General features: G+C 37.1%; 1 protein-coding gene across 1 annotated transcript in view; it reads right to left on the reverse strand.

Moving 5' to 3' along the window:
• Positions 1-23297, reverse strand: part of LOC150097399 (proteasome activator complex subunit 4-like) — a 646748-nt gene that overhangs the window by 214064 nt on the left and 409387 nt on the right. Inside the window, exon 30 of the mRNA XM_090407543.1 lies at positions 5320-5373. Coding sequence (XP_090263669.1) covers positions 5320-5373 — 54 coding nt within the window. The remainder of the gene's footprint in view (positions 1-5319; positions 5374-23297) is intronic.

Consider the following 23297-nt stretch of genomic DNA (forward strand, 5'->3'; position numbering starts at 1 on the left):
GATCTTAAACACCTGCTTGAATCTAATAATCAAAATTTAATTTCATTGGGATGAGTGCTTTTATTCCCCAAATCCACTCAAAACCCTAAACCTTTATCTAGGCCTTGGTTTTCCAATAATTGTGTCAAAGTAGTTCAAGCCAAAAATTCAGCACATGTACAATGGCTCAAGTCAAAAAATTCAGTTTCTCACTTTACACCAAAGCCTGTAAAAAAAATTTAAAAAAGCATACACAATCATACACAAAATTCTGCCTATCTCACTTTCTGATGGTACAATGGTAATTGTACCATCAGAATGTGAGATTGGTAATCTCCTAAAGATAAGGCAGACCTCTTGGCATCAGTTTTTTCCTTCCAACTCTTGTACCTTCTCCACTGTTTCATTATCCACTGAATGCTTCCTCTGATTGTTTGTTTGTTTAGGGTTTAATGGTGCAAGGACAACTATGGTCATGCTTTGCAAGTAGAAAAGCTAATAAATAAGCATCATATACAGTTATAAAAATCTGTATGTAAAAACAAATGTAAACATGCCTCAGCAGTATTCAAGGTAATAAATAAATAAAGGAGCATAAACAAATATGAAAATCAGTGTAGAAAAACAAATAGCAAAAAAATTTAAAAATGAGTACAAAAAAGTATAGAAAAATTCAAAAAACATTCATAAGAATCAGGTTTTTAAAAGCATGTATACAATAAATTAAACTAATGGGTATAATAATTTATATAAGATGGTAAGTATTGATACTCTGTAAAAATTTAAATCAGGTTGACTCTTGATGAATCTGACAAAATCAAACCATGTATTATGGCTCAGATATATTAAGAATGTGACTAAAACAATGACTATGCTCATTGGTGAAACGAGGCCAACTGATTAAAATATGAATGATGCTTAATCTGGTCATATAACTCACACAGGAATTGTCATCACCTCTCAACAAGAAGGAGCGTGTAAAGTGACTATGACCTATGTGAAGCCTACAAAGAACAATTTCCTCTTTATGGTTCCTGGTAGTATAGACTGCCATGATTTGATTTCAGGCTTCTTTTGATGGAGATTATTACTGGCCATGATGACTGCCACCAGCATCAAAGTTTGTCTTATGATATGTTGGTAATTGGTGTATGGGGCAGGTAGATGGTGAAAGTTTGAGAAACGAGTTGATTTAGCTGCAGTATCTGCAAAGTAATTTCCCTAAATCCCAATGTGCCTTGGAATCTAACAGAAGAGTACATCCAAGTGTAGTTTCCATAACTGATAGAACATGTTGGATTCGAAAAATCCCCCAGATTTTTCTGCAGTTCTAGAAATCTTATTGACTATAAAGAACTTCATGAATCTAAATACATAGTGTTGCAATATATACTGTTACGACTTCTGCACCTGCACTGCCCACGATTGCATGAGCCCAGTTCCATTAGTGGAGCCAACATTCACATGTTTATTAGCAGTGAGAGTTGTCTAGCTGTAATAGCACTTCACAAGGTATGCAGCCATCTGTTATTTTCAACATGCTAAAAACACCCAGAATCGGTAGGATGTTTGTGTTAACTACTAACCATTATAACGATACAGAAGATTATCTAACTGCCAAAGAACAGGTTGACTATGCTGTGTTAGGATGCGACAGATTGTGAGGGTGCCGTAATCCTGTGAGAATGAAGAAAGTTATGTCGTGAGAGATGAACGTTTTGCAGGGAATGATATCACATGTACTAACTGATGACATGGGGATGAAAACTTATTGATATTCTACTGGATACTTCCTAACACTACAACTTATGCAGCAGAGGGTGATAAAATCAAAAAGTACCTCTCTGGCAGCATGCATTATCCTTTTCACAGATGAGAAGATTTTCACCACTAAAGAGTCATTACCACCAAAATGATCGGGTATATGCCCTAGATGGTTGCACAACATGTGCCATAGCACCCAGGATTCAGAGAAGTCATCACCTGCATCAGTGATGGTTTGGCGGGAGGTGACATATCAGGAGGGTATCCAAGTTGCATTTCTGTGAGAAAGGGATCACTTCCACCAAAGTGTATCAAGACACTGTGCTGGAACCTGTGGTACAACCCTGAACAATGCCTTGTTTCACGGTAGGCAGTGGACCTTCTAACAGGACCCAGCCCTCGCACACACAGCAAGGACCATATAACAGTGGCTGGAGGTGCCTCACCACATATTGCCACCTGGAAATCCCAATCTGAATCCATTGGACTTCAAATTGTGGTCGAAGCTTGAGAGAGTAGCCTGCAATAATGACACTGCAGCATCGCCAACCTGAAGATGGATTTGGAGTAAGCAGTAAGGAGTTATTGACATCTGTGTTATGTTATCTGCTCCAATATCTAGAGTTGTAAGAGAGATTTTTTTTATTTGCATACCAAAAGGTAATATGGCAGTCTGGTTGGTGTTCTACATATTCTCAAGAACAGCTGTGGGCCAAAAATAATTAGCCACATGGGAGAGTCTGGAAGGGATTTTATTTTCTTAGTATAACAGAGACAGCTATGGAAGTCGAAATGACAAAGATGGTTCATTTGCCTTGATGTAAAGACTAGGGATAGGTGAAGTTCGAAACGCTCCAGTTGCAATTCTCATGTCTTATGATGGTGAACAGGGTCATGATTTGATTTCAGGGCCATAATCAGAGCCATAATCAAGTTTTGTTGTAATCAGTACTCTGTACAATCAAAGCAAAGAACATCTGTTAGCACAGCAACAGGTGGAAGACAGAGTGCAAAGAATGTTTGTCGTTTTATGGCACTTATCTCACAACTCCTATATGTAAGAGAGCAAACACACTTTCTTGTCAAATATGAGCCCCAAGAACTAGGCTTCTGATGCAACTGTAATTAAAGCCTGTCCCAGTCAGAGTTGTGAGTCAGGATGAAGACTATGTTTCTGGTAAAAATGGACAAACTATCTTCTATTGTGAAAATCTGAACTCATTTGCAAGTGACCATTTTGAAGATATTCAATGGCTTGCTGCAGCTGTCCTTCTATAATCCTCATATTATATGAATGACAAAAGATGGTAAAGTCATCCACAAAGAGAGAATTACTTATAGCTGGAGGAAGTTGTTCAGTTATTGAGTTAACCTTGACTGCAAAAATGCATGATACTTAAAACTGAACCTTGTGGTGGAAATTTCTCCTCTTGTATATGCTCGTGTATAGTTGGGAGAGAGTGGTTCCCACTCAGGCCTGGAAGATTTAGCTGGAAAAAAAGGTTTTGATAAAAAAAAAAAAAAAAAAAGGGAGATTCCCTATGAGACTAAAATTGTTCAGGTTTTCAATATTCCACACCTCCAAGCAGTTGTATGCTTTTTCCATATCAAAGAAAACAGATACTAAGTGCTTGCGTTTTAGGGAGACATCTCTAATGGATGCTTTCAGCCAGACCAAATGACCAGTTGTAGATCTCCTCACCAAGAACATCAAGGAGGTCCCACTCAGATAATACGCCTCTAGAAAAGTTTACAGTTTTGTGTGTGTGGGGAGGGATTAATTGGTATTCTACAAATAGATGCCACATGAAGTAATTTTTCAGATTATGTAATAGTTGCTACTTTAATGAGAATGTCTCCTGAACAGAGTTTCTTTACAGATTTTGGAGATCTTGTCAATCTTTCCAAACCTTTCTGGATGAAGAAAGGTGACATTTTTCCAAGTCAACATTCCCCTGTTGAATGCAGATTAAGAAAAGCACCATATTTATTGCAGCTTCTGATGTCTTTTGTTTCTTATTTTGATTTTCTGTTGAAGTTTCTATGGTTTCTGAAGATGGATGGGAATTGATGAAGATCCAGATAAACAAGAGGATATGCTGCACACTAAACACAACACTGTTGACTCCTGAAGACAAGTCCATTAGCCAATTGATCCTGGCCAGGCCACCCAGGATCGTCTTGCCATAGCAAAGGCCAAAGTAGTGCAAGACTACCAGAATCCCTTATTCCGGATGTCCTTGGGTCACATCACACAGCAGACATGGAAGATTGAAGATAGGATAGTAAAAAAGATTCAAAAAAAAAAAAAAAAAAAGTACAGTAAAGAATACATGAAAGAATATGTAAGAGAGTATCACTCTCACTCCACAGCAGATCTAGCTAGCCTCATTCACCTACAGATGAAGAAGGCAATGAAATAAATTGAAGAAAGTGGCTGTTCTTGATATTTCCAAGGCATTTGATTGACAATAGTATTGTGGTCTTCTTACTAAGATACCATCTTATGGTATCCTTCTTCATAACCTTTGTCAGTGAATCGCCAGCTTCCTCTTCAGTCATTCATTGCAGGTCATGGTGGGCTTTCTTTAATCGGATTTTTCAATCAATACTGGGGTACCTCAGGGATATATGCTTTCATCTATACAATCTTCTCTCTCCATTCCTCTTTTCATTCTCAAAACCTTGTAGTGCTCAGGTGATTCAGGCTCCAAGATTCTCTATAATCAATGCTCTAAGCACTGATCTCTTTACCACTGTCAAGTGGAATTAAGATAACCTGGTTAGTTTTAATGGCACTAAACTGCAGTACTGTCTCACTTCCTGGAAGAAAGACCATGCTTTACCTTCCTTCCCTTTTGGCAATATTCCAACTGTTAACCTGGATCACTTTTCTCTTCTTTGGTTGACTCCAACATCTAGCCTATTTTTGTTTGTTCTAAACAATATTTCTTTTCTGATTAACTCCTGAGACTCCCTAAATCTCAAATTCACTCAACATTAGAATATTGTTTACAAATTTGGGATAGTGCACCAGGGACCTGTCTCAGAATGCATGATTGTAATCAGAAGAGAGCTGTTTGCTTCCTTCAGTTGTTTTCTCATAGGTGCTCTATTGCTGCACTTTTCTATAAGCATTTACATGGATGGTTCTTCAGTAAACTGACCACTAGCATTCCTCCACTTTTTTTCATTTTTATCATGTACAAACATGAGCAGGACAACACCTATATACAGTTAAGATTCAAACTTAATGAACAAATTTCTCATCCTCCTCTGTCATTCCCTACACCTCTGCTCTTTGGAACAGCCTCCTCATACTTTTTTCTCCAATAATTACAAACTTCAACTGGTCAAGAAACACATCAACAAATTCCTTCCGTTCTTATATCTACCACTTAATTACACATAGAACAGTTGCATCATGGCTTGGGACATCTCAGTGTGTGGGACTGATATGTGTGTGTGTGTAAATCTTTCCATATGCTTTATTTATCTCAATATGGCGATATTCATAGATGCCATTTCTCTAAATTGATATGACAAAGGAAAAAAATACAATTTTAAAATACTCACAGGGTGCCATTTTCTAAAAGATTCACAAGGCTTTCTACTAAGTTTTCATATTTCCTATTAAAAAAAAAAATACACACACACACGTTATATATTATATAACACATGCATATAATGTGCATAGTATATATAAATTAAATCACATAAATAAATAGATATATAGACATAACATAAGAACACACACAAAATGTACATAATATACATAAAATTCCTCTGTTCTAAAATTCTCACTACACTTGATGCTTTCTACAGAAAACTTTAACAGACCAGAGATAAATAGTTTATTATAGGGGCAAAGGGTTTGGAATAGTGAATATTGAAAAAAAAAAAAAAAAAAGACTGATTCACTTCCACCCCATTCTAATGGGGTGGGAGTGAATCAGTCTTTGTTCTAGTTCTATTTTCTTTATTCTATTTCTCACTTTGTTCTATTTCTCACAAAGTGAGAAATAGAACAAAGAAAATAATGGAAAAGAGAATGAAAGACATGTGAGGGGTGGGGGATTAGAACAAACAAAATTGCAGATAATACAATGAAGGAAATACATTGAGAGAGAGAGAGAGAGACACTATATGAGTAATGAAAATTATTTAATTTTCAAAATGTAATGTTAGTTAGTTACGTCACTTATCTGAAATCTTCATACTAAACTACGTGCAGTATGTTTTTTTTTTTTTTAAATGAAACTTCCACCCATGAAGGATTGTAAACTTACAGTATATTAGCACTGTGGATGGGCTAAGGAATTTTTTTCTAATTTTTTTTTTTTTTGTATTTTTATTCATTTTTACCTTGAATGGCAATCTAATCATGGAACTTTTCAAGCCACTTCAGGTTTCCAATAAGTGAGGTGGTGGGATCATACCAGGAAATGCCATCATCATCATCATCATCATCAAATTCCTGCCATGTACCCTCAAGGGGTACAGGATATGATATTACTACATGAAAAAAATTACATCATTATTAATTTCCTATCTACAATTTTCCTCCAAATCAGTCTGTTACTTGTCAAGACTCCAACATTATCAGATCTTATATTTCTATCGTCTAAAGCATTTTGTACCATATCAATCCATCTATATCTTGGTCTTCCTCTGGGTCGTTTTGCTGCTAACCTGGCAGAGAACACTTGTTTTGCTAATCTTTCCTCGCCCATTCTGTTTAAGTGACCATACCACCTGAGATTAGCTCTGCTAACGCATTCCTGGATGCTGACAATGTCAAGTTCTTTCCTAATATCCTCGTTTTTAATATGATATTGCCATTGATGCCATCTGTTCATGCCTATAATCTTTCTCAGGACTCTCATATCTGTGGTCTCTAGTCTTTGGTCAAGTGTTTTACTTCTGACCCAGCTCTCAGATCCATAAGTTAAAACTGGTTTGAACACTGTCTTGTACACAGCTAATTTAGTGTTCCGACTGATTTCTCTCTTATTCATTATGAATTTATTCAATTGACTTCCCACCATACCAGCTTTGCTGATTCTATTGTCTATTTCTATATTTAATTTACCATCTTCAGTAAAAATCGTGCCTAAATAGCTGAAATGTTTTACTTGTTCCACAGGTTCTCCATTTACAACACAGTTGACATTTTCAATGATTCTGCCTATTTTCATTGTCTTTGTCTTTTTATTGCTGACCTTCATACCATATCTATTACAACAGCTATTCAATTTAGTCAGAGAATCTTGCAGACTTGTAGCGGATTTATTTAGAAGTATAACATCATCCGCATAAAGCAAAGAGCTGACATTAACATCTCCAATTTTGATATCATGTTTAATACCACTTTCCTTCATAATGTGATCCATATATATATAATGAATAACAGAGGGTATAATGTACATCCTTGCCTCACACCAGATTTAACATTAAACCATCTTCCTGTACTTCCTTCAATTCTAACTGCTCACTTACAACTCAAATAAAGACTAAGTATTGCTTGATATAATGCCCCATTGACACCATATAACTGAAGCGTATTGAATAGCTTCTCTCTTGGCATCTTGTCATATGCCTTTTCCAGATCGACAAAACTTAAATACAGATCTTTGTTATATTCCCATGCTTTCTCGACTATTTGTCGTAAAGTGAAGATCTGATCCTGACAGCCTCTATTTGGCCTGAATCCAGCTTGTTCTTCACCAAGTTTTTCTTCCACAATTCTTCTCAACCATTTCTCAAGTATACTTGCATAGATCTTGCCAGGAACACTCAGTAGGGAAATAATTCTGTAATTCTCACATGCAGTTTTATTTCCCTTTTTATATATGGGTACTATGAGAGCTCTACTCCAATCATCGGGAATTGCTGACCTTCATACCATATCTATTACAACAGCTATTCAATTTAGTCAGAGAATCTTGCAGACTTGTAGCGGATTTATTTAGAAGTATAACATCATCCGCATAAAGCAAAGAGCTGACATTAACATCTCCAATTTTGATATCATGTTTAATACCACTTTCCTTCATAATGTGATCCATATATATATAATGAATAACAGAGGGTATAATGTACATCCTTGTCTCACACCAGATTTAACATTAAACCATCTTCCTGTACTTCCTTCAATTCTAACTGCTCACTTACAACTCAAATAAAGACTAAGTATTGCTTGATATAATGCCCCATTGACACCATATAACTGAAGCGTATTGAATAGCTTCTCTCTTGGCATCTTGTCATATGCCTTTTCCAGATCGACAAAACTTAAATACAGATCTTTGTTATATTCCCATGCTTTCTCGACTATTTGTCGTAAAGTGAAGATCTGATCCTGACAGCCTCTATTTGGCCTGAATCCAGCTTGTTCTTCACCAAGTTTTTCTTCCACAATTCTTCTCAACCATTTCTCAAGTATACTTGCATAGATCTTGCCAGGAACACTCAGTAGGGAAATAATTCTGTAATTCTCACATGCAGTTTTATTTCCCTTTTTATATATGGGTACTATGAGAGCTCTACTCCAATCATCGGGAATTGCTGACCTTCATACCATATCTATTACAACAGCCATTCAATTTAGTCAGAGAATCTTGCAGACTTGTAGCGGATTTATTTAGAAGTATAACATCATCCGCATAAAGCAAAGAGCTGACATTAACATCTCCAATTTTGATATCATGTTTAATACCACTTTCCTTCATAATGTGATCCATATATATATAATGAATAACAGAGGGTATAATGTACATCCTTGTCTCACACCAGATTTAACATTAAACCATCTTCCTGTACTTCCTTCAATTCTAACTGCTCACTTACAACTCAAATAAAGACTAAGTATTGCTTGATATAATGCCCCATTGACACCATATAACTGAAGCGTATTGAATAGCTTCTCTCTTGGCATCTTGTCATATGCCTTTTCCAGATCGAGAAAACTTAAATACAGATCTTTGTTATATTCCCATGCTTTCTCGACTATTTGTCGTAAAGTGAAGATCTGATCCTGACAGCCTCTATTTGGCCTGAATCCAGCTTGTTCTTCACCAAGTTTTTCTTCCACAATTCTTCTCAACCATTTCTCAAGTATACTTGCATAGATCTTGCCAGGAACACTCAGTAGGGAAATAATTCTGTAATTCTCACATGCAGTTTTATTTCCCTTTTTATATATGGGTACTATGAGAGCTCTACTCCAATCATCGGGAATTCGTCCCTCTGTCCAGGCTTTCTGAACTATGCAGCCACTGTAAGACTCTTATACCACCATACTTCAGCATTTCTGGTCGAATATCATCTACTCCTGCTGCCTTTCTGCATTTCAAGGCTTTGATGGCTTTTTCTACTTCTAGTATGGATATGTACTCCTGACTGCATGCCTGGTCAGTGTTTTTTACCACTGTGCTATCATCACTGCTTGTTTCATTTAGCAGTTTTTCAAAGTAATTACTCCATACTTCAAGGATATCTTTTTCTCCCATTTTCATGTCACGTTTATCATCTCTAATTCCTTTTACAGCACTCTTTCCTCCATTCTTAAGCTTCTTCAACAACCTCCAGAATATTTTGCCACCTTCTTGATATTTATTTTCTATATTCTTGCCAAAGTCCTCCCATGACTTTTGTTTAGCTAGTTTTACACAGTGTTTAGCATTCTTGCATTTGTCTCTATATTCTCTAAGAGCACAAGCTGATTTATTTGACAGGAACTTTTGGTATGCTTTCTTCTTTTCCTTCACTGCCTCTTTAACTTCCTGTGTCCACCAGCGAGTTCTGATTTTTTTATCTTTACAGATAACCTCACCACATGCCTCTCTGGCAGAATCAATCAATGTTTTCTTCAGAGTTTGCCACTGAATCTCCAAGGTTTGATTCCTGTTCTCAAACTCTTTCATTTTTTCTTCAATAATCTTTGTGTATTTTAGCCTACAGTTCACATCTGAGAGCTGCTCAACTTTTATTCGCTTTAAAACTTTCTTACATGTTATTCTTTTCAATATAAAATTCAATTTTATCCTGCTCACGACTAAATAGTGATCACTTCCAATTTCAAATCCTCTGTACACTCTGGTGTCCTGCACCAGGGAAAAAATATCACTATCAACAATAACATAGTCAATGAGACTTTTCTTATTCCTATCCTCTTCTCTCCATGTGAATTTGTGCACATTTTTATGTTGGAACATGGTGTTAGTTATAACCAGTCCATGTCCTGAGCAGAAATCCAACAGATATTTGCCATTATTATTGGCTTTGCTCTTTTCTCCAAATTTTACCAAAATATTTTTGTATGTCTCAGAATCATTTCCTACTCTGCTATTTGGATCCCCAACAAGGACCAACTTTTCATTTTTCATTGTGTCAGTTGCGTTTTCTAAAGCCTCAAAAAATTCCTCCACTTCTACCTTAGTAGAAGCTTCTGTGGGACCATAGGCACAAATAAGTCTCACTGTCCAGTTCCCCATTCTCATATTTGCCCACATTACTCTACTTGAGACTGACTGTCATTCAAGAAGATTAGCCTCGTATTTTGTGTTGAATACTATGGCTACTCCTTCTTTTCCTTGATTGTCATTGCCTGAATATAACATTTTGTATTTATTGCTCAGAAAGATCTCACTAGTTTTGGTCTTTTTTGTTTCAGTCACCCCTATTATGTCGAACTGGTACTTATCTAATTCCTCAACTAGCTCCATTTCTTTGCCATTCAGGCTTCTTACGTTGATAGTACCGATCTTTAACTCTGGTGATGTTGAGTTGGGGTGTGTTTTCAGATTTGTTCCAGTAGCTGACTTTTCGCTGTTCACCCTGGTTCCCTGGCGAAAACAACGGGGGCCTTGCTTAACCGGGCGACGCCCCAGCCGGCATGAAATTTTGTCATGTTGTACCATCATTCTATATTTTGGTTTAATCAATAAGAATACAATTTGGTTGGCTAAATCCCAAATTGCCAGCCCATCCTTGTCCGTTCAGTATCCAAGTAGATACCCAATAGGGTGCACCACAAGAAGGTGAGGATTGGACATTAGGTCAGAAGCCCTGGTTGGTTCTCCGCATTCCTTTAAAGGATATGTGGAGGTCTCCTCTCAGTTATACAGCTTTGACCCTTAAGGAAATGCCATTAGATTCAAAAATAAACTGAAAATGTAGCCAAAATTAAAAATCAGAAATTGTGATATTTGTTGGACTCCAAGGTATATGTAAATGCAAAAGAGACTGATGAAATTGAGTATAACTACAGGTGCGAAAGACAGTAGGAATGATGGAATAAAAGCAAGAGTGGGGTCTGAAAGACTATATGAATAACAGAACAAAAACAAACATGATGGTGGCAGAGCGAGAGAGAGAAAATACAAATGATAAAACAAAGGAAGCATGATTATGGTAGAGAAAGAGAGTACAAGTGATGGAACAAAAGTAAGCAAGACTATGGGAGCAAAAGAGAATGTGAATGTCGAGATGATTTGAAGAACAAGTCGATCAGGATGAGAAATAAGATGAAAATTAGATGTAATAAGAATATGTGCCTCTCATCCACCACACATTATAAAAGGTGTGGTAAATAACTGGGTCCACAAAGTGTGCATTACAAGAGGAGAGGGAAGTAATCAGGGTGACTGATGATTAGATATGAGAAGGAAACAAGCAAGATAACTAATGCTAACTGTAGAAATGATTTTGGAAGTGCAGCAGAAGAATATGAGAATGGACATCAGGAGGTTATTCAGGAGGATGAACGATAACAGCATGGTAGAAAAGGTTTTCACTATGTTGCTTAGATACGTATATGACAATGACAAGCTGAGATAGCTCACAAGAACCATGAATTGTATGAGGGTGGTCTGAAAAGTTCTTGCCGTAACAAGGAAAAAACAAATTTATAATTTCAAAATTATTTTTCAACATAATTTCCCTTAAGACTAATACATTTATTCCAGCGATGCCCCAGCGCCATTATCCCATCCCTGTAGTGGTTCTCAGTAAGATCTGCAAAATACCGCTCTACAGCTGCAATCACCTCTTGATTCGAAGAAAAATGCTGACAAGTGAGGAAGAGTTTTAGTTTTGAGAAGAGATAGAAGTCAGAGGAAGCCAAATCTGGGGAATAGGGTGGATGTTCCAACAATTCATAGTGGAGATCCCTTAATTTTCCTATTGCCAAAACAACTTTATAGGCAGGTGCATTGTCCTGATGAAAGATGATTTTTTTTCTCCCTAGCAAACTGGGTCTTTACTCACGAATTTTTTCGTCTGGTCTGGTTAAAAGATCGGAATAATATTCCCCAGTTATTGTTTTATCCTTTTCAAGATAATTAATAAACAAAATGCCTTTAGCATCCAAAAACCAGATGCCATGACCTTTCCTGCTGATGGAAAGGTCATGGCATTACACAAAATACTGCAAAATAGGTATTTTGCGGTATTTTGTGTAAAATTCACCATTACACAACAGAAACCCAAACTGCTGTTTGGTTTCTGTTGTGTAATGGTGAATCCAAGTCTCATCCATAGTAATAAACCGATGCACAAAATCAGTTTTATTTTTGTTAGAACGCTCCAAGCACTGTTCAGAGATTTTCATGCAAGAACGTTTTTGATCTGCTGTGAGCAAGTGCGGCATCTTGTGCAAAGCTTTTTCATTTGCAATTCTTCATGCAAAATATATCCTACACATCCTTTAGAAATGCCCATAATCTTAGATATTTCACGCACTTTGACTCGGTGGTCATCCAATACCATATCGTGCACTTGATTAATGATTTCCGGCGTTGCTACACTTTTTGGATGTCCTTCACGTGGATCATCTTCAAGGCTGGTGCAGTCACGTTTAAACTCCGCAGCCCATTTCTTAATTGTCGAAAACGAAGGAGAAGAGTGCCCATTAACTTTTATGAACTTTGAATGAATTTCTTTTGGTGTTACAAAGAATTTCATAACCGCAAAATACTCAATTTTATCCATTTCAAGGGATACAAACAACACTTTTGACTCAGACAGCTATATAAAACAAACTACTTGATGGAATGACTTGCAATTTCAGATGGATGCTTATGACAGATGTACCAACTTAGAAAAAAAAAATCTCGCTAATAGTGTTGCCATCTATGGTTGAGGCCAAGAACTTTTCAGACCACTCTCGTATGTTGGCAGAGCTGTGTGTGTGTGTGTGTAGAGAAAGGGAATGCAGTTTGTTAATGGGTATGATATACATTTGAGGAAAGGATGGAATTGCAAAAGTGATGGATTTCATTTAAATGGATTTGGTGTGAGTCAATTAGAGAAAGAGACTGCTGCTAGAAGGAAAGGTAATGAGTGATGCAAACAAGAGATTAGAGGAAGTACATGGTGATGTGAACAATCAGGAGTTACTCACTCCTGATTTTTCAAATGAGGGTGAAGTGCTAGTAGTAGTAGTCAAGGTGTCAGGGAGATATGGCATAAGGAGAGTGGATGGAGGAAGCAATAGTGAATGTTTATGGGGGATAGTTAGCATAGGAATGGGCCTGAGATATAAAGGGAGTCATTGAGTCTGAGGAGATATATGGGGTAAGAAGTGATAAAAATGATTGAGCATGGGCAGGTGGGGTGAAATCACAGCCAATAGGTGGAAAAGGTAGGACTGTCATAGACTTTCTCAAAGTAAATTGCTGTATTTATTTACAAATGTCAAGAGCATCAGAAGGGAGATAAAATTGTTTTACAGATTGAATTTATTCACCCCAAAATTGCTGGAACAAGTGAAACATGGTTGTATGTGGATGATATCTTGATAGGAATAGAGATGGAAAGAGAGGCATGATGTTATTTGCAAGGAAAGAAGGGGTGGGAGAAGACTGTTGATGTCAGCAGAGGAATTATGTCCACACAAGGGAGAGAATAGTGGCAGCATGAGGCAGTATGGTGTGAGGGGGAAGTTGACAGGAAGAAATATTTAGCTGGATGTTACTAAAGGATAGGGAAGGTGGATAATGATGAAGAAATGTAGCGACTTAAGTTAGAGAAAAAGGAAAGGTGATCATTATGGGTAATTTTAATTACGGTGATATAGATTTTTTTTTTTTTTTCACTATATAATTTAAGGAAATTACAATGTACTAGGATATACATTAAAATAAATTTTAATATATTTCAATATTTCGGCAACGTCACGTTGCCATTTTCAAGAACTTAAGAACAGGACACGTGCACGCAGGCACCACAAAACAGTAAATGAGGAAGAAGTCTGAAGTTATTATTTCTCCTAAAAGTCCTGATGGTGCCCTCTAGTGGGCAATGTTGGTATTCTTGGGCGATTGGGCTGAAGGTCTTCTGATGTAGGTTTCCCAAATTTGAGGAAGTCTCATGCAGCCAAATTTGTTGAGGTTTGGATCGTTTCTTAGGGCTGAAGTTGATTCCATGAAAAGCCTTTCATATCTGTATTTGCTACGGTGTATTATCCTGGCTTTCTTCCATCGTATTCTATGACAGGTATCCAGCGCATGGTCAGCAAGACCAGAGTGGCTGTATTGGTGAAACCGGATGTAGTCCTTGTGTTCTGAAATTCTGATATTTGCTGTCCTGCCTGTTTGGCCAAAGTAGGACAGCTTATAGCTGCAAGGGACCTGGTATACACCAGGTAAGTCTGGGGGGAGGTTGGTCTTTAGTAGAGCGGATCAGGGATGCCAATTTTTTATATGGTTTGTAACAAGAAGTTATGTTTTTTTAGAATTTTTGTGATTTTTTCTGATGTGCCTCGGATATAGGGTATGGTGATGAATTTAGAGTAATCCTTGTTGTGAGGGAGGGGGATGGGGAGGTTGTGGTTTACTGGTTTCAAAATTTTTTGGATTTTTTTTTTTTTGGGGGGGGGGGGGGGTAGCCATTGGCTGAGAAAGTGTTGAGAATGTGGTTTAGTTCTGTGGTTAGGGCATTGTCATTCGAGCAGATAAGTTTAGCCCTGTTGTGTAGTGTCTTAATGACTCCATATTGTTGTGTGGGTGGGTGGGGGGAATTGTTGGTGAATGTATCTGCCTGTATGGGTGGGTTTTTCTATATACTGAGAAAACCAAGGTTCCATCAGGCTGGCGGGTGACTAGTGTGTCTAAGAAAGGAATGCAGTTGTTTTCTTCCTCTTCCAGGGTGAATTTGATTCTGGGGTGTTGGTTATTTAAGTGTGTTAAGAAGGAAAGGAGTGCATCGGAGCCATGTGGCCAAATAGCGAATATATCATCTACATAGCGAAGCCAAATGATTGGTTTTTGTGGGGCAGAGTTTAAGGCTTTCTCTTCAAAAGTCTCCACATAAAAGTTGGCCAAGGGTGGGGAGAGTGAAGAATCCATGACTGTCCCCTCTATTTGTTTGTAGAATTTTCCTTGCCAAACAAAATAGCCTGAGTTCATTGTGAACTGAAATAGGGCTGTGATATCAGGAGGAAATTTAGCTTGGATTAGCTCTAAGGATTCTTTGAGTCTCGTAGTACGTTGTAATTTCCTTAAATTATATAGTGAAAATGCATAACCAACGTCTAAGCCTTTCCACGAGAATGGTGATATAGACTGGAATGAAGAGTTAGCTTCTGGGAATAAAGACCAATAAAATTTTTGAGTTCTTGAGAGACAACTACCTTAGGCAGTATGCTATTAATAGAGGACACATTAATCTACAACATTAATCTGATGGAAATGATCAATCAATCATTTCCATCAGAGGATGTGAATGGGGAGTTGCATTTTATTCCCACTGGTGAGAGCGATCATGAGTTACTCACCTGGGCCAAAGATTTCTGTAAAGAAAGGATATATGTGGAACCACAAGGTCAATGATTATAAAAAGTTTAGGAAACAGCTTGGAGCTATAGCATATGATGAGTCATACAGAAAGGAGATGAATGCTGCTTGGGCTTTAGCCAAGAACTATTTAACAGTATCAATGTAAGAATGTATTACCAAGGTGAAATGGCCAAATAAGGTAGATGTCAAATGATCCGATCAATGAAGGGATTGAGCATGAAATCGAAGAAAGAGAGAGAGAGAGAGAGAGAGAGAGAGAGAGAGAGAGAGAGAGAGAGAGAGAGAGAGAGAGTGTGTGTGTTCTTTTGATATATGGCAAATACAAGAAAGAAATCTTAATACAGTGGAACTTCGGTTGTCCAACGCCCCCTTTTCTCGAACAATTCGGTTCCCGAACATATTTTCCGAACAAAAAACGCTTTGGTTCCTGAACAGGCAAACGGCAACCATGTGCTGAGCTGTAAGGCGGGAAAGCATCAGTTATGCGGCAACCTTTGTGCAGTGCAGACACTTGCTCGAATTTGCAGTGCGTTTTCTTGATTTTCTATCTTTTTTTTTTTTTCCCCATAAATTATTATTAATTAAGCCACCATGGGGTCGGAGAAGAATAGTGACGGCAGCAAAGCGAAAAGAAAAGTTGTTAGAACCAGGATAGAGATGAAAAAAAAATCATATCCAAACATGAAAATGGCATTTGTGTCTTGAATCTGCTATGCAGTTTGATATGGCGAAATCAACGATATGTAATACTCAAAAATAAAGAGGTGATCAAGAGAGCTGATGTTGTAAGAGGAGTGAAAGTTCTTACTAAACAAAGATCGCAGACGATCAAAGAAGTGGAAAAATTGTTGCTGATTTGGATAAACGAGAAACAGTTAGCTGGTGATAGTGTTTCTGATGCAATAATTTGTGAAAAAGTGAGGCGATTACATGATGACCTGTTAAAGAAAAACCCTGGTACGAGTGCTGATACTGATGTGTTCAAAGCTAGTAGAGGGTGGTTCGAGAAATTTAAGAGGAGAAGTGCCATACATAGTGTGGTTAGGCATGGGGAGGCTGCGAGTTTGAACCAAGAAGCTGCTGAGAAATATGTGCAAGAATTTAGTGACTATGTAAAGGCTGAGGATTTGCTTACCCAACAAGTGTTCAACTGTGATGAAACCGGCCTATTTTGGAAAAAATTGCCAAAGAGGACCTACATCACTCAGGAGGAAAAAGCGTTGCCAGGACACAAGCCAATGAAGGACAGGCTGACTCTTTTGCTATGTGGAAACACAAGTGGGGACTTCAAGGTCAAGCCATTGCTTGTGTACCACTCTGAGAATTCGAGGGTGTTTAAGAAAAATAACGTGATGAAAATAAATTGCTTGTAATGTGGAAGGCTAATAGTAGGGCTTGGGTAACCAGGCAATTGTTTATTGAGTGGATCCATGAAGTCTTTGCCCCAAGTGTGAGAAAATACCTTCAAGAAAAAAATTTGCCAATTAGATGCCTTCTTGTGATGGACAATGCTCCTGCTCACCCTCCAGGCTTGGAGGACGAGTTAGTGGAGGAGTCTGATTTTATCATAGTGAAGTTCCTGTCCCCTAACACAACTTCTCTAATTCAGCCCATAGACCAGCAGGTCATTTCGCACTTTAAGAAACGCTACACCAAAGCACTGTTTCAAAGGTGTTTGAAGTGACCTCTGACAGAGAATTAACACTCAGAGAATTCTGGAAAAATCACTTCTACATCCTCTATTGCTTAAGTATCCTTGACAAAGCCAGGGTGCAAGTGACTTACAGGACCATGAACTCAGCCTGGAGGAAATTGTGGCCAGACTGTGTAGCAGACAGAGACATTGAGGCTGAGCATGTTGCTCTTGTTGATGATATTGTGTCTCTGGGCAAAAGCATGGGCTTGGAAGTTGACAATGCTGATGTGGAGGAGTTAATGTAGGATCACAGGAATGAGCTCACCACAGAAGAACTGGAACACCTTCAGAAGGAGCAGCAAAAGACAGAGGTGGAGGAAATGTCTTCAGACACAGAGGAAGGGATTGAGGATGTCCCTAGTTCTTTGATCATAGAAATGTGTGTGAAATGGGGTGAGGTGAAAGTTTTGTGGAAAGATATCACCCTCACAAAACTGTAGCAAACCGCATCATAAACCTTTTCAATGATGACAGTGCCATGTCTCACTTAAGAAACATTTTAAAACGCAGGCAAAAACAAATCTCATTGGACAGGTTTTTAGTGAGACAGAGGCCCAGTGTGTCTCAAGCAGAGTTGAGACACACTGGGTGCCAAGAGACAGAAAAGAGAAAGAGATAAAACCCCAGAAGAACAGTAACCTGATGTTTTTATGGATGGGGACTCCCCTTACTCACCTCCTTCCAGTGAGTAAGACACGAAGTTAAATTTTCATCTATATTTTATCTATTTATTGTGTTTATTCTTTTTATGTAAGATTTTATGCATTTTCATTATGTTTGTATATGATCTTATGCATGAAGTACTGTTGTAAAGGTTTAAATAAACAATCATCTGGGGTTCGGGAATGGATTAATCCATTTTACATTAATTCTTATGGGAAAATGGTTTCGGTTTTCGAACGAATCAGTTTCCGAATAGCCTTTAGGAACGAATTATGCTCGACAACCAAGGTTCCACTGTATATTAAGATGATATTAGCAGATGGAAATAGTAGAATGTTAACTGCTGTAGAGCATAGTCAAGGTATTCAGTGAATAATTCATCAGGTATTTCATTCTAATTATTGTGACATCACGAAAAGCTTGCATATCGAGGGAATGGGGAAGAATGGACTGATGGTGAGTGAGAAAGTAGATTAAGAGGAATAAGCAAACAATGTGATATGAGGATGAAATATGACTTGATATGTCATATATGATAAGACATTAACTCCTTGGAACATTCCCTTAAGATATATACTATATAACTTAGGGAAAGTTCCATGTAGTTAATGTCAGCCATTAAATACTTCTTTAACAAGAATCTTGCAACACTACAAATCCCAAAAGAATGGAAAAAAGGATAAAATTGTTCCACTCCAAAAAGGTGGTTATAACATTGTGACCACAAATTATAGGTCAATTTGTATATCCAGAGTTGTGGAGAGGTAGTGAGACCAAAGTGGATTGATAACAGCAGCATTCTCAGTGATAGCTTTGTTAAAGGGAGATCATGTTTTACCAATGTACTACAATGTGACAAAGAAGATGCATATATAGTGGAATATTTAGATTTTTCAAATGCTTTTGATAGACTTCTGCATGACAAGTGTTGGCCAAATTGGCAACTAAATGGGAACAGATGGGATTAGATACCAGATTAGTCAGCTGAATAAGGGATTAGTTGTCAGACTGGTATTAGCAAGTTGCATATGGGAGTGCAGTATCTGGAAAAAGGAAGGTCACTAGAAGTGTGCCACAGGAATCTGTTTAAACTGTAAATTTCTCTAACCCTAACCCTAAATACAGTACAACTGTATTTCTCTTCTGGTTCCCATCTGCCATACGGCCGGAGGAGGGTAGCTATATGCTACCATTCTAGGGAGAGATGATTATAAGCAAGGTGGTTTCCCGTTGCCTTCCTTGCCGTAAGTATTTATGACTGTAACCTGTGTGTTCACGGGGCCGGTTTGCCTGCTTGCGGGATGAAAAACCCCAGATAAACTGGCAGAAAAAACCCTGCTGCCCACGCCCAAGACAGGCTAACTTGACTATGGCTGAGGAAGATCCTTAAACTCCTCACGTCGTGGATGGGAATCGAACCTAGGACACTCCTTCCCCAGGAATATGGTTGCGAAGTGCAAAGCCACTAAGCTAACCGCGCAGACCAACTGTCTTTAGTGATACAATAAAACTAGTGTTTTTCTTACTGCTGCAGTACAGTGTCTGTTGGGGATGGAATGTTTATCATGATACAAGAATATTTTCCTTCAGTTTTCAGAAAGAACAGATGTAGTGAGCAAAACAAAAATTCATCTATTCCTGAATAAAAATGATTCCTTCTATGTATTATAAGAAGTGAGCTTGCACCCATTGATCTCTAACAAAATACCAGCACATGTGAGGATCCATTATTGATAAAACAGAAAAGCTGCTGATACACACACACATGTAATGAATTAGGATTTGTGAAAGGGTGGATAATTCTGATAAGGTCCAGAAATTATTATATCATATTATGCTTATATTGCTACGTAAAAAGTGTATACTGCTCATCAATGAAAAAAGAAAATTCATAGTGAACCAAACTAAAGATAAATAAAACATAAAAGTAAATACACAACAAATTGTAGAAGATGATTTGCTGCTCCATCAACTCACATGTATTATTCCTGCATGCCTAGATGAATCACCTGACCAACAATATTAGTTCATTGGCTTAGCCCCCCCCCCCCCATCTCTATAGTTATTTACATTTTGCAAACAAATACCATTCCCTCTTCCCGTAAGTTTTTTTTTTACTTATGTCCATCATAAATACAGACATTTATGCATACAGTTTATAGGATCACAAATAACATTTATCACAAGTTATTTGCTCTGCTCAGCAACTTACAGGATGCACACATATAATATCACAAATGTAGATTATCAATCATTCATTTGCTAGTAGTGAAGGTAATTTTATTCACGCATTTTCTCTTTTGCATTATATTTGCATTCTGCCTAACATATTTGCCAAATAAACCCATTCACTCCATTCCCAACTTGGTTGCAAATGAAAAATCCGTCACGATATGTGCCATGTCTACCAATAAACAAACAGGAAATAGTGTCAAGGAGAGATGTTTTCTAACACCCCCAGATGGTCAAGGTGACAGTGTAAGACTTCTGATCATCCCCAAAGTGAGCATGTTAATCCTTCTTCCTTCTCATTCTGAATTTCGGCAGGCAAGGATATGAAAAAGCAAAGTAGGCATTTGGTGGGGCAATTTTGAAGGAGGAAAGGAAATGAGAGATAATTTACTTTGCAACCAAGTGAAAAAACATTCTACAACTATTTCTGATCTGAGATATACAACTAGTACAGGTGCTTTCAGGTGAATAACTTGAGCTTTCATATGGCTTTTCAAAAAACCATATGAAAACTCAAATGAGTGAAAACCATAAGTTTTTGAATTAGGGTAATTAAGGGTGGAAAGCAAAGTATATACTTGGTGGAGAAGAAAGTAGAGGAGATAAGAGATTTTGGTCACCTGATTTTATGGAGATGAGATTAGAAAATGTCTAGAGAAGATCAACTAAGGTGGTATGTCTGGTCTTTGGAATGCATGATACAAAGAGAGAATGATGGAATGCAATTTGGAAAACCTCCTGAATAGGAGGAGGGGGGGGGGATATGATTGAGACATATACTTGTAAGTTGTTAAGGGTTGCTAAGCATTAATGTGGAAAACTTTTTCATAGAACGGGAAAAAGGGGTAGAATAAGAGGTCCTTGGAAACTGTATAAGGAGGGTATGGATAAGGGAGTGAGGTGAAAGTTCTTTGCATGGAGAGTGGCTGGTGAGTGGAATGCATTGCCTGAGTGTGTGGTGAACAAATTTAAACCAAGGTTTGATGAGCTTTATCTGTGATCATTTCATTATATTAGTGTTCACTATAATGTGCATATACTGTGCAATAAACACAATTAGAATGAATTATCACCAAGTTCCCATAGCAACAATGCTAAATGAAATTACTTAGCAAACTATTATTTTGGTTTCATCATTTACTACAGTTAGAATGACACCTGAAGAATATTAAAATTTCATCAAATATACTTAGAGGTAGCATTTCAATAGAACCTGCTAAAATAGTATTGGACAAATCAAATTATGACATACTTTCCAACTTCATTTAGTATTTGATTTTAAGAATATATATAAATGTAAAAAACATTATGTGTCTATATTCTTAATTAATCTTGTGATACATTTTGTTATTGTAAAATGCTAAATCTTAAAATGTGTGTGTGTGTGTGTGTAGATATGTCTTAATTTTGATAAGTTTTATGCTTGTAAATAATATTTAATGTACATTATTTAAGATATAATTAGGTTTGACATTTTATTAATATTTCATATATGACCAATATGTTCAACTTAGCTTTTTATGCATTTATCAGACTTACGATTTGCCTTGTGCATGTGTCATCATCAACTTTTCTATATATTTTTACATTCAGCTTTATAACACATTAGCTAATAATACTTCAGAAGAAAAGCTCATGTTGTGGTTAATCCAAAATGATAAAAAGCTTACTAAAAAATCAAAAAATATTGATAACCTCTACCCCTTTTGTGTGTGAGTGAGAGAGAGAGAGATTATCAAAAAAACTAACACCTTTTATTCCTTTATAGGGAGTATGAGGCCATTTTAGTCCTATCTAACTTTTGTACACTTGGTTGGCAGTTCAAGTAGAGATAACCAGCCCAAGACTACCACTAATTTTAATCAACTGATGAAGAGACTGGCAAAAAAAAAAGTGTTGCCATGTAATGGTACTTAACCCTGACAGGATATGTTATTGTCTGAAATAGTGTGGGTTCTATGGTAATTTTTTTTTTTTTTGAAAAAAAAAAAAAAAAAAAAAAAAAAACCTCGCTTGCCTGACCAAGTATCTTGGGAACCACTCGAAGAAAGGCTTAGCAAAAGTTTCTCTAGTTGGCGACTAGACTTAAACATAAGTATATCTGTGAGCAGCCTAGAAGAGAGAATGCAAATACCATTTCCAGTGAGATACACAGGCCTTCAATATTAGGCTTATATTTCAAAACCAATAATTTCTGCAACTGATCCAACTCATGATTAAGCTAGCATATAGATTTCACAGGGTTCTTTAAAGAGGCCTGTGAATTTTTGATTAACCATCCTAATCTTAATAATGGTGGCATAAAAATCCCAAGAATTTGGATGGCACACATTCAGCCCACTTAGTGTTCCAGCAAACCCTGACTTTAGGGCTCTAAGCAATTTTTCAGCTTTTATTGGCCACCATCCATACTGGTTTGTTGTAATTTATATGTATACTCATATAAGTAATTTTTTTGTGTAAACATGTTGCTCTGTAGCTTAATTTAATTTTGCAACCTAATATATAATAACAATAACAGGACTCTAGCTTTGATGTAGTAAGTTTATTTTTTTATTCACCAGAGGTCAGGCCAATAGTTTTAATGGTTGATCAGTAACTTTAGCACACCATGTAGATTGTAGTGCAGCTTGTTTTTTTTGTATATATGGGTATATGATGACTTTAATGTGAAGGTCGAAATGTCAAGTGTTTATTTTGGTTTATATTAAGCTAAAGTTTTACTCTAATGCGGTAGTTGTTTCCATAATTTTCATGATGTACTCTGATCATCATGAAGGAAAGGAAAAAAATCTTTCAATTAAACAACTTAAAAAGCACAACAAGTGCATGATCATCATTTTGTTCAATATTTTCAGGTATATTTCAGTCAATATTTAAAATAAAATAAAATGAAAAACTATCAGTAATGGTAAACATTTATTTTGTAGCCTTACAAGTAGATAAAAGCATTAGCTCTTGCACATAAAGCTTATGCCTTTTCTATTACTTTTTTCCCTAGTTCTCTCTCCCATCCCCCCCCCATCTATACCATATCTAGTTATTGTTTAGATGAAGTGCCATTCTTAATCTCCCCATCAACTAGCAATTAGTCACAATCCATTTGTAATCATACTTCAAATTCCAACACTGACTCTTGAAATGGCTTCAAACCCATCAACTGC

Source organism: Typopeltis vanoorti, chromosome 17, assembly GCF_054136105.1.
Source record: "Typopeltis vanoorti isolate ZY-2024b chromosome 17, IOZ_Tvanoo_1.0, whole genome shotgun sequence".
NCBI classification, from domain to species: domain Eukaryota; kingdom Metazoa; phylum Arthropoda; class Arachnida; order Uropygi; family Thelyphonidae; genus Typopeltis; species Typopeltis vanoorti.